The sequence below is a fragment of the Akebia trifoliata genome, chromosome 7, assembly GCF_017979445.1.
Source record: "Akebia trifoliata isolate Shusen 1 chromosome 7, ASM1797944v1, whole genome shotgun sequence".
NCBI lineage: Eukaryota > Viridiplantae > Streptophyta > Magnoliopsida > Ranunculales > Lardizabalaceae > Akebia > Akebia trifoliata.
Genome location: NC_141381.1, coordinates 31,066,586 through 31,079,738, shown reverse-complemented (window position 1 = coordinate 31,079,738; position 13,153 = coordinate 31,066,586). Strand labels below are relative to the sequence as shown.

Genomic DNA, 13,153 nt, shown 5'->3' with positions numbered 1-13,153 from the left:
ATGGACCAAAAAGTTTGACTTGTACTTAAATCTATATTGGGCTTGGACTGAATCATTGGGCTACAAAAGCCCGACAAAAAGTAGTAGGGAAAGAAAAGTGGCATCTCTTTAAGTTGGGTCTCTCTATGTTTCAGAGCTGTTGGGGTTCTGTTTCTATAGCTGTGGACTAGGGTTTAATAGGTTTTCAAATTCAAACTATTTTATATGATGCATATAACATTGAATAGCATGTTAAAAACAGTGGGTTTAATTTGAGTTGAATGGATCTTGGTTTGGGCCACTCTAACCATCCCAGGCCCGAAATAAGATAAAGCTCGGTTTGCATTTGAGATGGAATTGGGAAGAATGGCACATTGATTTTGAGGAATTGTTGATCCAAAGTTTGATTTTTCTGTGATTCTAGTCCTTGAGTTGATTTTTTGGTGTTCACTGTGTAGTGTTTCAGATGTTTTAGTAATTTTGTTTTGAAAGGTAAAAAGAGAAAAAGATGTTTTTGTAATTTGGTATTAACTTTGATTTAAGAAAAAAAAAAAAAACTTATTTTAGTGCTTGGTCTTGGAATATTTTTTGAATTGCTCTATGCCCACTATGGGTGGCATACGCATTTACAGATGTGTTACAAAAATGAGTATTTATATCAGGTTAGAATTAGGGCTGGCAATGGATCAGGTGTGGGTTGAATGAAGCATATATCCGAATCCTTATCCAACTTGATATCCAGTTATCCGTATCCATTTTTTTACCCACTTTTGCTAAGGATATCTATTTCCGACTATTTATCCAATTTTTTTTTTTTTTTTAAATATCCACATTTGCGAATATATGAGTTGGGTATATATACCTAATTGTGAAGATAATGGAATAACATTAATTTTGGGTATCTTATTTGTGAATTTATCGTATTAAATTGGACAACACTCATATCGGATCATAAAAATTTTTGGATAAAATAATTGCGGATAAATTAACGCAAAATTTTAATCAGATAAAAAATTGTACCCATACCCAGAAAACTTGGGTTAAATGAGTAAGGTAAGTAGGTATATTCGACCATTGCCAATCTTAGTTAATAATCTTTATAATTAGTAAAAGAGTTAAAAACTTGAAATTGATAGTTTAATTGTGTTATCGAATTAAAAACCTCATCCACCGAGAGTTTGGTGAGATGGTAAGGAGTTTAAGTCCTAATTTCGAGTCTTTACATGCACCTTCACAGTAATGTGAATACTTAAATGATGTCACGTGACATGGTGTTGAATGAAGTGTGACACTCAAAAATTAATTTTGATAGATAATGTTTGTCTCATTAGTTGGACAAAGTCCAATGAATTATGATCGGCCTTCTAGAAAAAAAATTTAAAAACCTAAAACATACAGCAAATGGGAATTATCATAAAAAAGAAAAAAAAAAGATTCTTCATTATCTTATCTTAAAGGCATGTTACACTAACTAAGATTGCAAAATATTTAAGAGCTACGGTCCAGTAATCGTCACTGTATTAAGTGATTTCTCCCTCACATATAAGGGATTGCGGGATCAATCCAACTCGTCCAGAACTCCATATTGACCAAGTGGTATGTTTGCTTACCTTCCACGTGTACATAAACACAGAAACTCCTGAGAAGAGTTTTGGTGCTGCGATCCAGAAAACTCGTACGATTATTCAATAAGTTGTTATTGGAAATCTGACATGGTGGCCATCCCAACAAGATCACCTTCAGCATTGAAAGGGACTTTTATTCTTTACTATCCATCTCTTTCAAGGTTTTGAGGTTTGTTGATCCAACAGTTCCACTCATACAAAACACTGCAAGATGTACAGAGTTCGTTACTCCAGAGAAATATTAAGAGCCAGAGATCCTTTGAGTTGGCTCAGTTCTTCTATCAAGCACTTCAGGTGCACACCACTGTTCTTAGTTCTTCTACAATTTTACTGGTTTCCCATTAATGGGTTTGTGAGTATAAGTGGATGTGTTTCTGGGTTTGTGTTATTTGTCGAAATAATCAACAGTTGGGATGTGTTTCCCATTTTGCTTTCTTTTTTCTTCGCTTTGTTGTTTCTCCTTCCTTGTTGTTTGGGGGCTACCTCAGCCTCCTTATCTTCTTTTATTTAATACAAGTTATATTTATCCAAAAAAAAAATGATTTGGGCTTCTTCTCTTTGCTTTTTAATTTTTTGGAGTGTGTGCTAAGATTTGATCAGCTTTGTATTGATGAGTTTGTTAATCTAAGTTGTTCTTATATTGGGTTTCTGTTATTTCTAGATATTAAATTAACACTTTAATTTTATTTATTTATTTATTTTTTGATGTGTGTGTTTATATATGATAATTGATTGAGGTTTTAAAATCGCTGAAAGTGACTCTTATTTTTTATTTAAAAAAAAAAAATTGATTGTGTTATCGGTCATATCTTGAACTACATTTGTGTTCTATTGATGGTGTTACTGTGCTCTGGCCACCCTCTTTAGTTCTTATCATGGTTGAGCTTTTGATTCTGTTCTCTGTCTCTGTAGATGGGATCACTAGCATATATTTTATTTGTTTAGCACTCTTCTTTCATTAATTCTGCAACCAGTTTGTGCAGTAACAATAGCTGAATATATATAGCTTATAGTTTGATCAAGGTGGTTTTGATGGATGATCCTTCATTCATTTGGTATTTGTTCGATGTTTGGACCGTCGAATGTCAAACTTGTTATATATTCATACTCAAATAGAGGCAAGTTAATCGATGTTTTGCATTGTCCAATATGTCAAATCAGAATCCAAAATTTTTATAAAATTGCACTTTTGCAGCCATGGAACCAAACTAATCCATACCTTAGGACTGTTACAATATCAATTTGATTTGAACCGAGCTATGGAACGTCTATACAATCCTCCTAATTTTCATCATTATATCGTTTAAGGCTAATTGGGATAGTAGAAGCACTAGTTTTGCTATGTACTGTTTTTCGTTTTGTATGTTCTTATTCTGACATCTTCTTTTTTGGAATATTTCTTCTTTGATACACATTAGATCTTTACAGACATTGCCTTTCGCTACCGTAGAAGTTGAAGAAATATCGGGCTCTAAACCTGCTGAAGTACACAACTTGGGTAGGTCTACAACCTAAGAATATTGGCAAAAAGTTGAGGGAGTTGACTTTATAATATAAAAATTGGTCATCCTTAACCATAAATAGAATATGAAAAATATAATTCTATGTCCAAACTAACCATATTGAATTTCTGAAAATTTTGTTGTCCTATTAATTCATTTATCACATTTTCTATTTCCTTTAATTTAGTTCATTTAATTATAAAATTATGCTAATTCACTTTTGATTTATTTTGTCCAATCGGCAAGACAGAGTTATCAAATTCCCTTCAGCATAGATTATTACTGGAATTCAAGAGTTCCCTAGAAGATTTTTTAGTCCTTGATCATTGTTCCTCTAATGTTACCCCTAAAATTTCAAATGGCATGAAAATGGATTTCAATTTTGTTCAGTGCAGGGTAGTTGGAAGGTATCGTCTAATTGGAATACACTTGTTGATCCACTAAATGGAGAGCCATTCATTAAAGTTGCTGAAGTGGACGAAACAGGGGTACAGGTATTCATGTCAGAATCATATCTTGTTTAATTTCATTCTTTCTTACATCTATGAAATTTAAATTCATATAGATCTGGCATATCTCTTATGGTATATGCCTTAAGAAAATCTTTCCAACTGGTTGACACGCCTGTTTGTGTAGCCATTCGTGGAGAGCTTGTCCAAGTGCCCAAAATATGGTCTTCACAATCCATTTCAAGCTCCAGAGAGGTTTAATTTTCTCATTCTTATTATTATTGAAGTTCTTTTTCTTTTTAGGTACTTCAGAAATTTCTTGAAGATGTGACTTTTTGGTTGAGTCCGACTAGCCTTACTAATTTAGTTAGATTTGAAATCTTACTAAGTATCGTTGAGCTCACCTTGTGGCATCCAAAAACATTATCCGAAGCCACAAGGTTGTAGAGGACAAAATTCTATGAAGTTTGAAAAACAAATTTCAGAAAAATGTTATTGTTGCCGTTGAATTTTAATGTGAAATTTGGGAGTTCCGTGGATTTTAGGTTGCTGTCCATTTTCAGAACATTGAATCAAGTACCCCCCAAAAAAATTGAATTTTTTTTTTTTTTTTGATCAGAGTTTTTCCATGAAATCTAGAGGGCAGTGGTGTTGGATAAGAGTTGAAATTTTACGGTATTGTTTTTTTTTTTTTTTTTCAATTTATAGTTTTACTGATCTTTTAATAGAAAATTTGCTTGATATCTTTTGTTTAACTTGATTCTGACATTCCAAGTATTTGACTTAAGGCTGTAATATTGTAATCACTCATAAATAACGTGTTTCTTAGATATCTTTTGTTTGGGGACTTATCTTCAAGAGCTGCTCACATGCTTTCTCAGCCTGAGGTAACATCTACCAATTACAGTAAAGGTGGAATGTCTCCTTTTCCATAATCGGAATCTTTTATAATAAGATTCTGCAATATCACAGGCATCCACATCCGCAGTTTGCAGTGATTAGATTTTCCATGATTTTCAGGTGTCTAATTTCTTCACAAGGCTAATTCAAAGGGTTTCTCCAAAGAGTTATCAGCAGGCCCTTGGTGAGGTTTATGTTACCCAAAAATTCCTGGAGAATTTCGGTGGTGACCAGGTAAATGAAGAGAATAGTAGAGTGAAATATTAATATATCAATATTTTACAGCTAAATAAGCTGTGATTGCATCCGTAGGTGTTGGAGAACATATAACAGAAATATAAGATGAAGATGTGTTTCACGGAAATTTTTTTTTAGACTTTTCCCCATTCAAGGTTCTTTATGTCAATTCATGTATTTATGTGTGGTGGTGGTGTTTACATATTATCACATTAACTAGATGTGGTCAATCCCTCTTTATCAGCTTTGCTTAACAGCGTTATGTATCATTCACGTGTAGAATAGTTCTATTTTTTCACTTTGTCTTCTCCCACGTTGATTTATATCAAGCCCATGTTACACATGAACAAAGTGATGGCCAATTTTATTTTATCCAGTGAACATCATTCAGTAGTAAACTCTATTATGACTTTAATGAACTTGTTCTTTTTTCTACCGATTTGTCAGGTTCGTTTCTTGGCAAGGTCTTTTGCGATACCTGGGAATCATCTCGGGCAACAAAGTCATGGTTTCCGTTGGCCATATGGTCCAGTAAAGCCCAACTTCTTTAAACCTACTTAATTTTATCTTATTAACAGCTCTATTGTTAGGCCTTTATGAGAAGTTTTTATTTCTCTAACAAATCCTGGAAAAAAATTGATGTTTGAATTCCTAAGGTTAGTGAAGACATGTATTTTTGTATTTCACCGCTTAATAGTACTTTGCATGTTTTCCATTCATTAATGATGCTTAGATAGACACATGGAAATACATACTATGGACAATGGAGTGCATTATACTCTTATTTTATTTTTTTAGTACTTCATGTATTCTATTTTCACTAGGGGAATTTTTTTTTTTTCACATATATCCTTTGGGATATTTCCCTGCATTCTTTTTCTTTAGGCCACTTCCTATATCATTTGGCTGAGTGAGAAAGATGTGTTTTCAAAGGGTAGGTCTGACTGACAAGGAAAGTGCGCCTTTGTGGAATATGTACATGCACTCAAGCAAGGACAGCCAATAAAGAAAGAGACCCAAAAGCACTATTAATTGTAGAAGATCGATCCTCTTGTTCTTTAACAATGACAAGTCTCAATTTTGTAGGAAGAGAAAATCACATATTGTATAATTAGGTTATGCTAAGGGAAGGTGCCACCTTGGTGAGGTGGTAAAATCTGTGAAGGATAATACTACAGACCTGGGATCGAAACCTCGCCTCGACACTTAACCTATAAAGAAAAGGGTTTTCTATAATTTTTCCACAAGTTTTTTTTAAGAACTAGTGAAAGAAATGCAAGAATAACTCCTTTACCCATTTTGATGTTTGAGAACTAAATATTTGTTCAGAAATATGTCTTGAGATGATGAAATGTTAATCAACATTGTGAAACACAAATATGAAAACACTCTATTTTATAAGTATACTTGTATGTTTCTTAAAATTTACTGTTCTTAGTAACTGTAATATCACCTTTTCATGATATTTTTTCCTTGACAATTTGAAACGTGCAGGTGGCAATTGTTACTCCTTTCAATTTTCCTCTCGAGATTCCTCTTCTTCAATTGATGGGTGCACTTTATATGGGCAATAAACCTCTTCTTAAAGTTGATAGCAAGGTATACCATTGGAAGTTTCTATGAGTTTCATTATTTAAAAGTCAATGTTCTATTACATAAAAATACCATGTCCATTTTGATTCCTATCACCAACACTTAAATTTCATCATTTTTTTTTTTTTTTTTTTGATAAATATAAGCTTGTATTAAAAAACGGAACGAGAAGATGAGGCTGAGATAGCCCCCCAATACAAGATTAAAAAACAGTAAGAAAAAACAAAGAAAGGAAAAAAAACTCCCCAAGAAGGGAGGACCTAATCACAAATAGCTTCCCAATTACTAACAAAATCATGGAAGCACACTCCCTCAAAGTCTCTACTCAACTTTGACCAAAGGAACAGAAATCCCAGAATCTCTAAAATCACAGAGTAAGTTGAGCTCTCCTTGCCATGAAATACTCTGTTGAGTGCTGAAATATGATTCATTTTACTGACAACTTATTTGGGATGAGGTGTAGATGATGATGATTTGTTTCGTTATAGTACTGTTGACCAAGTGTTTTATAGGTAAGCATTGTGATGGAGCAAATGCTTCGACTCCTTCACAGCTGTGGGCTGCATATGGAGGACGTTGACTTCATCAACTCTGATGGGAAGACAATGAACAAGCTATTGATGAAGGTTCGTTTTCCACACAAGTCATGTTTGTTCAGTTATCCATCAATGGATGAATGAATGTCATGGAACTATTGTACATCATTTAGACTACTGGTGTTCATTTATGAGATTTCACAACGGTTTGCATTTTCTTTTTTCTTTTTATTCAATAGTGTATCAGTATCTCTCTAGTTAATTTTAGGTCATTTTATTTATGTAATTCTTATATATAACCTTCTCCTTTAGTGAATACAAGCATGATTTGTTTCAACATGTATTCTTTATATCAAAGCCTTGTATCATACTACTGGAAGACCATTATTTGCGTGCCTCAACTATTTTTTTTCTCTCATGCCTTTGATGCACTGTTAGTTACCATGTTTATAGAAATGACCTTGTGAATCAAGCAAAAATCTAGTTCTATTCTTTCTTTCTTTGTCTTATTTAACTCAATAGGTCTTCACTCAACCAAGAAACAAACCACTAGTGGTAGTAGGAGTAGAGGGACGGAGAACTGAAACAGTTGCAAATCTGCGGTTGCAAGAACAGGCTATGATTGGTTCACACGAATTGTTGACCCCCCGAATCTATAATTTCCATCACTTCGCAACATTACTTTTATTTTTTGTTACTTAAGGCTTTCATAATTCAATTTCACAGAGAGTTGGAGCATTCATTTTTAATCAACGGAGAGTTAGTGCTCTCACACTCTTAAGAAAAGGCGTATTTATCCAAATTCTTGCCCATTTTGTACGCTTGTGGAAATTTTATAGGGCTCCCCTCTTCATCACCACCACAGCCGACACCAAATTGGGCAACTGCCACCACCACTGATTGTGGCTGGCGACTTTTCTCCATGTCTCTCTTATACTTCATGGTGGCAAACAAAGTGATCCTTCACTCAGTATTGCTGAAAAGAAAAATCCTCTCAACTTCAAATTCTTCTTTGAAATACCATTTGAAACCTGATCTAGCAAAAGTGAGAAGGGAAGAAGAATTTTTTTTTTTTTGAAAAGTAGAAGGGAAGAAGAGAAGAAGAATTAGAAAAGCTTTGATCCCAGTTTTCTCTCATCCAAAGCTCTGTCTTCTGATTCAGATCAATGGAGATTTTGGAAATTTCAGCAGGAGAGAAACCTCAGGAAGTAATGGGGTCCAAGACTCTACGCAGTTTCAAGCTACCTTGCTTGAAATGAGGGAATCAGAGGTACTTCGATGCATGAAAATGAATTTAAGTGATAGAATCTTCTCCATCAATCGTAGATCCTCTGCTTCTGAAGACGATTAAGATGTCTTAATCGTAGATCCTCTGCTTCTGATGACGAATAGGATTTCGAAATGGAGAGAGAGCAATCTCCAAGTACTGTCCCCAAGAACTTCAGGAAATCTTCTTTTCAACAGATCAGCAGGGGATGAGAATGTTCAGTAGAAATGGAGAGGGGCAACAAATTTTTTTTTCCCTTTTTGTGAATGGAGAAATTGCTTCAGAGGAAAAGACAAAAGAGAGGAGACCGAAAATGGAGAGGAATTGAGTTTCAATGGTTCAAGTAATCCTCAGGCCATTCTCTATTGCTAAAAGAAAAAATAATAATGAGGAAACCAAAATAATCTAGTTGCGTTTAAGACATCCATTGGTGATATAGATTCTGTTGTGTTTTTTAACTTTTGTTTACCGCAATTTTGTTCATATCTGGAAAATGGATTCTATTTAATTATTCCCCAGATTTCTGGGATTAGGTGATGATGATGATGGTTTCCATTTAATCAAAGTTTTTTTTTTCTTCTTTTGGATTGGTTTAACAGGCAAAACCACAAATGACACTTTTTACTGGAAGCTCCCGAGTAGCTGAAAAGTTGGCTGTTGATCTGAAGGGACGAATTAAATTGGAAGACGCAGGATTTGACTGGAAAATTCTGGGTCCTGATGTTCAAGAGGTTTCTCTCACAGAATCTATATATATATATATAGGGTCCCGTTCAATGGCCAACAGTTTGGCAAACATTTTGGCAAACACTTTTTCTAAACATGGGTTAGAGGTCTTGGAATGGGCTGATTTTTGGTGAGGATGATCTCTACGGTGAGGAGATCATCCTCACCAAAAATCAGCTCATTCCAAAACTTCTAGCCCCAGTTTATAAGTTGAAAAATCGTGAACCGTTCATTTTTTGTAAACCATTTTTGACGGGGTTAGAAGTTTTGGAATGGGCTGATTTTTGGTGATGATGATCTCCTCACCGTAGAGATCATCCTCACCAAAAATCAGCCCATTCCAAGACCTCTAACCCATGTTTTGAAAAATGTGTTTGCCAAACTGTTGGCCAAATAACGCTACCCATATATATATATACTGTGTGCAGTTTATCAATTTTTGATTCTCGGGTTGTCGTTTTGCAGTTTTCTGTTCACTTATCATGTGGTTTCTATATGTAAGGTTGATTATGTTGCGTGGGTTTGCGATCAAGATGCATATGCATGCAGTGGCCAAAAGTGTTCTGCGCAATCAATTATGTTCATGCATGAGGTTAGATGTTTGCTATTCTTCTGTATTTAGGTGTCTCGTGTAAGTTTTTGAACAGCTAAGTTCACCTGAACACATCTTATTTTGTTTCTTTCTTTTTGTTACTCTTTATATGCCGGTGAAGAACTGGAATTCAAGTCCACTTGTTTCTAAAATGAGATCTCTTGCTGAGAGACGGAACCTTGAAGATTTAACCGTTGGTCCTGTACTCACTGTAAGTGAATTACTTTGTGTGATCTGGCATTTTTTTTCCTACTATATACTTCAACGATGCCTCTGAACAGAATTTATGGTACCTGATTGCTTGGTTGTAAACATCCAACCTTCGCTAATTTGGTTGAAAATATAGTTTGTTATTATTATTATTATTATTATTATTATTATTGCAGGTTACAACTGAGGCTATGCTAGAACACATGGATAAATTGCTTGAGATACCTGGATCAAAGCTACTCTTCGGGGGCAGAGCTTTAGAAAATCATTCCATTCCAAGCATATATGGTGCTATAAAACCAACTGCTATTTATGTTCCGCTTGACGAAATTCTTAAGGACAACAATTTTGAGCTTGTTACAATAGAAATTTTTGGACCATTCCAGGTAAGTAAATGGACTTACAGCTCTCAATTTTATCCAGACTTATCGTAATCCCAATTATATGAAGAGTGCAAAAATGGATTTGCTCTAAGTTTAAAATCCTACATCAACTCTTGATCAACATAATTTGAAGAAATAGTGAAAGGAACTAATTTTCCTTTCTCTGATTAAAATTTATGATTCAAAATCTTGAGCATCTTCGGAAAATGGATAGATTTAAATCCCATTAATATCACTCGTTTCTTGGTTTTATCAAACAATCCATTTCCGTGCCATAAAAGTATGTTTTTTCAGTTCTAAATATGTTTGAAGTTCAGTAGTTGCTCTTAGAATTTTTATACTTTTTTTGTATATGGAACCAAAGTTCTATGTCACTGAAAATGTTAGCTGTGTCTGATTCCAGGTTGTTACTGATTATAAGCAAGATCAGCTCCCAAAGGTATTGGATGCACTTGAGAGAATGCAGGCACATTTGACAGCTGCAGTGGTTTCAAATGATCCCTTGTTTCTGCAGGCAAGTTTCACTAATTAATGCATATACATAGGGTAGTGTTCGGCAGCCAAAGTTTTGTCCTATATGGCTAAAAGTTTCGGAATGGGCTGATTTTTTGTGAGGATGATCTCTACAGTGAGGAGATCATCCTCACAAACAATCAGCCCATTCTGAAACTTTTGACCCCATCAAAATTGGTTTACTAATTAACGGTAAAAATTGACTGTCCACTATTCTTCAACTTGTAAACTGGGTTAGAAGTTTCAGAATGGGATGATTTTTTGTAAGGATGATCTCTTCACCATGGAGTTCGTCCTCACAAAAAATCAGCCCATTCCGAAACTTTTAACCCATATAGGAGAAAACACTTTGGTTACATTATTGACTCTTGAACCTGACCCATACATATATATATATATATATGGGTCCCGTTCAGCACCCTAAGCTTTACCACACACTTTAACAAACGTGTTTTGTCTTACATGGGTTAGAAGTTTTGGAATGGGCTGATTTTTGGTGAGGATGATCTCTATGGTGAGGAGATCATCCTCACCAAAAATCAGCTCATTCCAAAACTTCTAACCCCATCAAAAATGATTTACAAAAAATGGACGGTCCATGATTTTTCAACTTGTAAACATGGGGCTAAACATTTCGGAATGGGCTGATTTTTGGGGAGGATGATCTTCTAATCATAGAGATCATCCTCACCAAAAATCAGCCCATTCCAAAACTTCTAACCCATGTAGGACAAAAAACGTTTGTTAAAGTGTGTGGTAAAACTTAGGGTGCTGAACATTTCCCTATATATATATATATGAACAGCGTTCCTAAGACTCATATTGGGACTCACATTGCGACACACCGTTTTGTCTTATATGGGCAAAAATATTTGGAATGGGCTGATTTTTTGTGAGGATGATCTCTATGGTGAGGAGATCATCCTTGCCAAAAATCAGCTCATTATGAAACTTCTAGACCGTCCAATTTTTGTTGAAAAATTATAGACCGTCCAATTTTTGTAAATCAATTTTGATGGGGTTACAAGTTTTGGAATGGGATGATTTTTTGCCAAGATGATCCCCTCATCACAGAGATCATCCTCACAAAAAATCAGCTCATTCCAAACATTTTTGCCCATATAAGACAAAACGGTGTGTCGCAATGTGAGTCTCAATATGAGTCTTAGGAACGTGACCCTATATATATATATATATGATTCTTTTGCCATCAGACCTTTACCTACTAAATAATAACCCATTTCAACCAAAGATCCCAGCATCACAATTCTGCTTCTGTGACTTCTGTATGAATTGCAGAGTAAATGCAGTACTTTGTTAATGTGTGTGTGTGTGCGGGCACGTATGCATGCGTGTGTGTTGTGTGTCTAAATAAATCAAAAAGAGAGTATATACTCCTTGATCTGTCTGAATTGGAAAACCTTAGGTGGAAATTAGCCTTCTAATCCATATTAGAAGACATATTGATGAAGTTTGGACTCTTATATTATGATCATGACAATGAAAACTCCTTTGCAGGAAGTTATTGGGAGATCTGTGAATGGGACTACTTACGCTGGAATACGAGCACGAACAACAGGTGCTCCTCAGAATCATTGGTAAGTAAAATAGCAACAGCAATAGCAATAGCAATAGTGATTTTTTTTTAAAATTTCATGGAGGGGTTCAAAAGTGCTTAGGGACACTGAAAAACAATGGTGAATCACAGGTTTGGACCAGCTGGAGACCCCAGGGGTGCGGGAATTGGGACCCCGGAAGCAATAAAGCTCGTCTGGTCATGCCATAGGGAAATAATCTATGACGTAGGTCCAGTACCTCAGCACTGGGAAATCCCACCGTCGACATGAGTGCCCAAACATTATAAAAGAAATGACGCTCACATCAATTTTACTATACGATTGAGTAGATGGATCATGTAATAAGTTTGGGTTGGTTGGTTGGTGGCATTTCAATTGTTAATCCTAGAAATAAAGGTAGGAGAGCTGATACATTAGAAATTCAATTTGCAAACCTAATAGCTGTTTAATTGCCATGAAAGGTATTTGTGTATTTTTATCGCTCATTCCTGTGAACAACAAAAGATGACTAGAGACACTCCTCTCCCAAGTGAAAACCATTCTCTCATATACTATCCCTTATAATGTTTGATCCATAATTCAATTTTCTGTAAAAATGGATCCATAAGAAGCTCTACTGTTCATTATGTTTATCTATCAATATATAATTATATTCCGGAATTGAACACGTTGTGTCCAGTGGAAGTGCTTCAACAATTCAAATCACTTCTATAAGGATTACAGTGCAAAATTTGTCGCTTCGTGACAATGTTTTAGAAATTAGCTTTTTTGAATGTTTTGATGATTATATTAAAAAAAATTAATCTTTTTTGGTCATTAATCTAAAATGTTGAAATATTTTGGAAGCTATTTAAGTTTCGGTGGATTTGTCCAAATGCTATGAGAGACCATAATTTTATAATAGAAAGTATGCTCCGTGGCAAAGCTCCGATGATCATTATAAATCATTGGAATGTATTACAATAGTTGGAAATTTTTAGTAAGGATTAGGCACCCTAGAACATGGTTAGGTGCACGGATGTAGAGTATAAAATTTTATGAAATCTGAGAGACTTGAAGTGTCA

At 34.9% G+C, this 13,153-nt stretch overlaps 1 protein-coding gene across 4 annotated transcripts; it reads left to right on the top strand.

Annotated features, from left to right (window-relative positions):
• Positions 1–1,475: 1,475 nt before the first annotated feature.
• On the top strand, positions 1,476–12,574 carry ALDH12A1 (aldehyde dehydrogenase 12A1). Of its 4 annotated transcripts, XM_086448397.1 has the most exons (17): positions 1,856–1,898; positions 3,023–3,102; positions 3,502–3,600; positions 3,743–3,810; positions 4,175–4,230; positions 4,385–4,442; positions 4,576–4,689; positions 5,140–5,223; positions 6,187–6,291; positions 6,798–6,911; positions 8,688–8,819; positions 9,317–9,406; positions 9,528–9,617; positions 9,793–10,002; positions 10,403–10,513; positions 12,031–12,110; positions 12,221–12,574. In XM_086448397.1, exons 5-17 carry the CDS (start codon positions 4,184–4,186, stop codon positions 12,357–12,359), a joined length of 1,374 nt encoding a protein of 457 aa, XP_086304523.1. In that variant the 5' UTR covers positions 1,856–1,898; positions 3,023–3,102; positions 3,502–3,600; positions 3,743–3,810; positions 4,175–4,183; the 3' UTR covers positions 12,360–12,574. The 4 variants fall into 4 exon arrangements, with proteins under 4 accessions (XP_086304522.1, XP_086304525.1, XP_086304521.1 ...); XM_086448396.1 differs by lacking the exon at positions 4,175–4,230 and having other exon boundaries at positions 1,476–1,898; positions 3,497–3,600; positions 10,403–10,517; positions 12,035–12,110; XM_086448399.1 differs by lacking the exon at positions 3,023–3,102 and having other exon boundaries at positions 1,478–1,898; positions 3,497–3,600.
• The last annotated feature ends 579 nt before the right edge of the window (positions 12,575–13,153 follow it).

What these genes read in the sequence shown, in the direction of transcription:
- ALDH12A1 (XM_086448396.1), top strand. Translation starts at nt 1,816, where the DNA reads ATGTACAGAGTTCGTTACTCCAGAGAAATATTAAGAGCCAGAGATCCT. An exon ending in TGCTGAAGTACACAACTTGG is followed by an intron (nt 3,103 to 3,496) that starts GTAGGTCTACAA and finishes AATTTTGTTCAG; the next exon opens with TGCAGGGTAGTTGGAAGGTA. An exon ending in TCCCTTGTTTCTGCAGGCAA is followed by an intron (nt 10,518 to 12,034) that starts GTTTCACTAATT and finishes CTTTGCAGGAAG; the next exon opens with TTATTGGGAGATCTGTGAAT.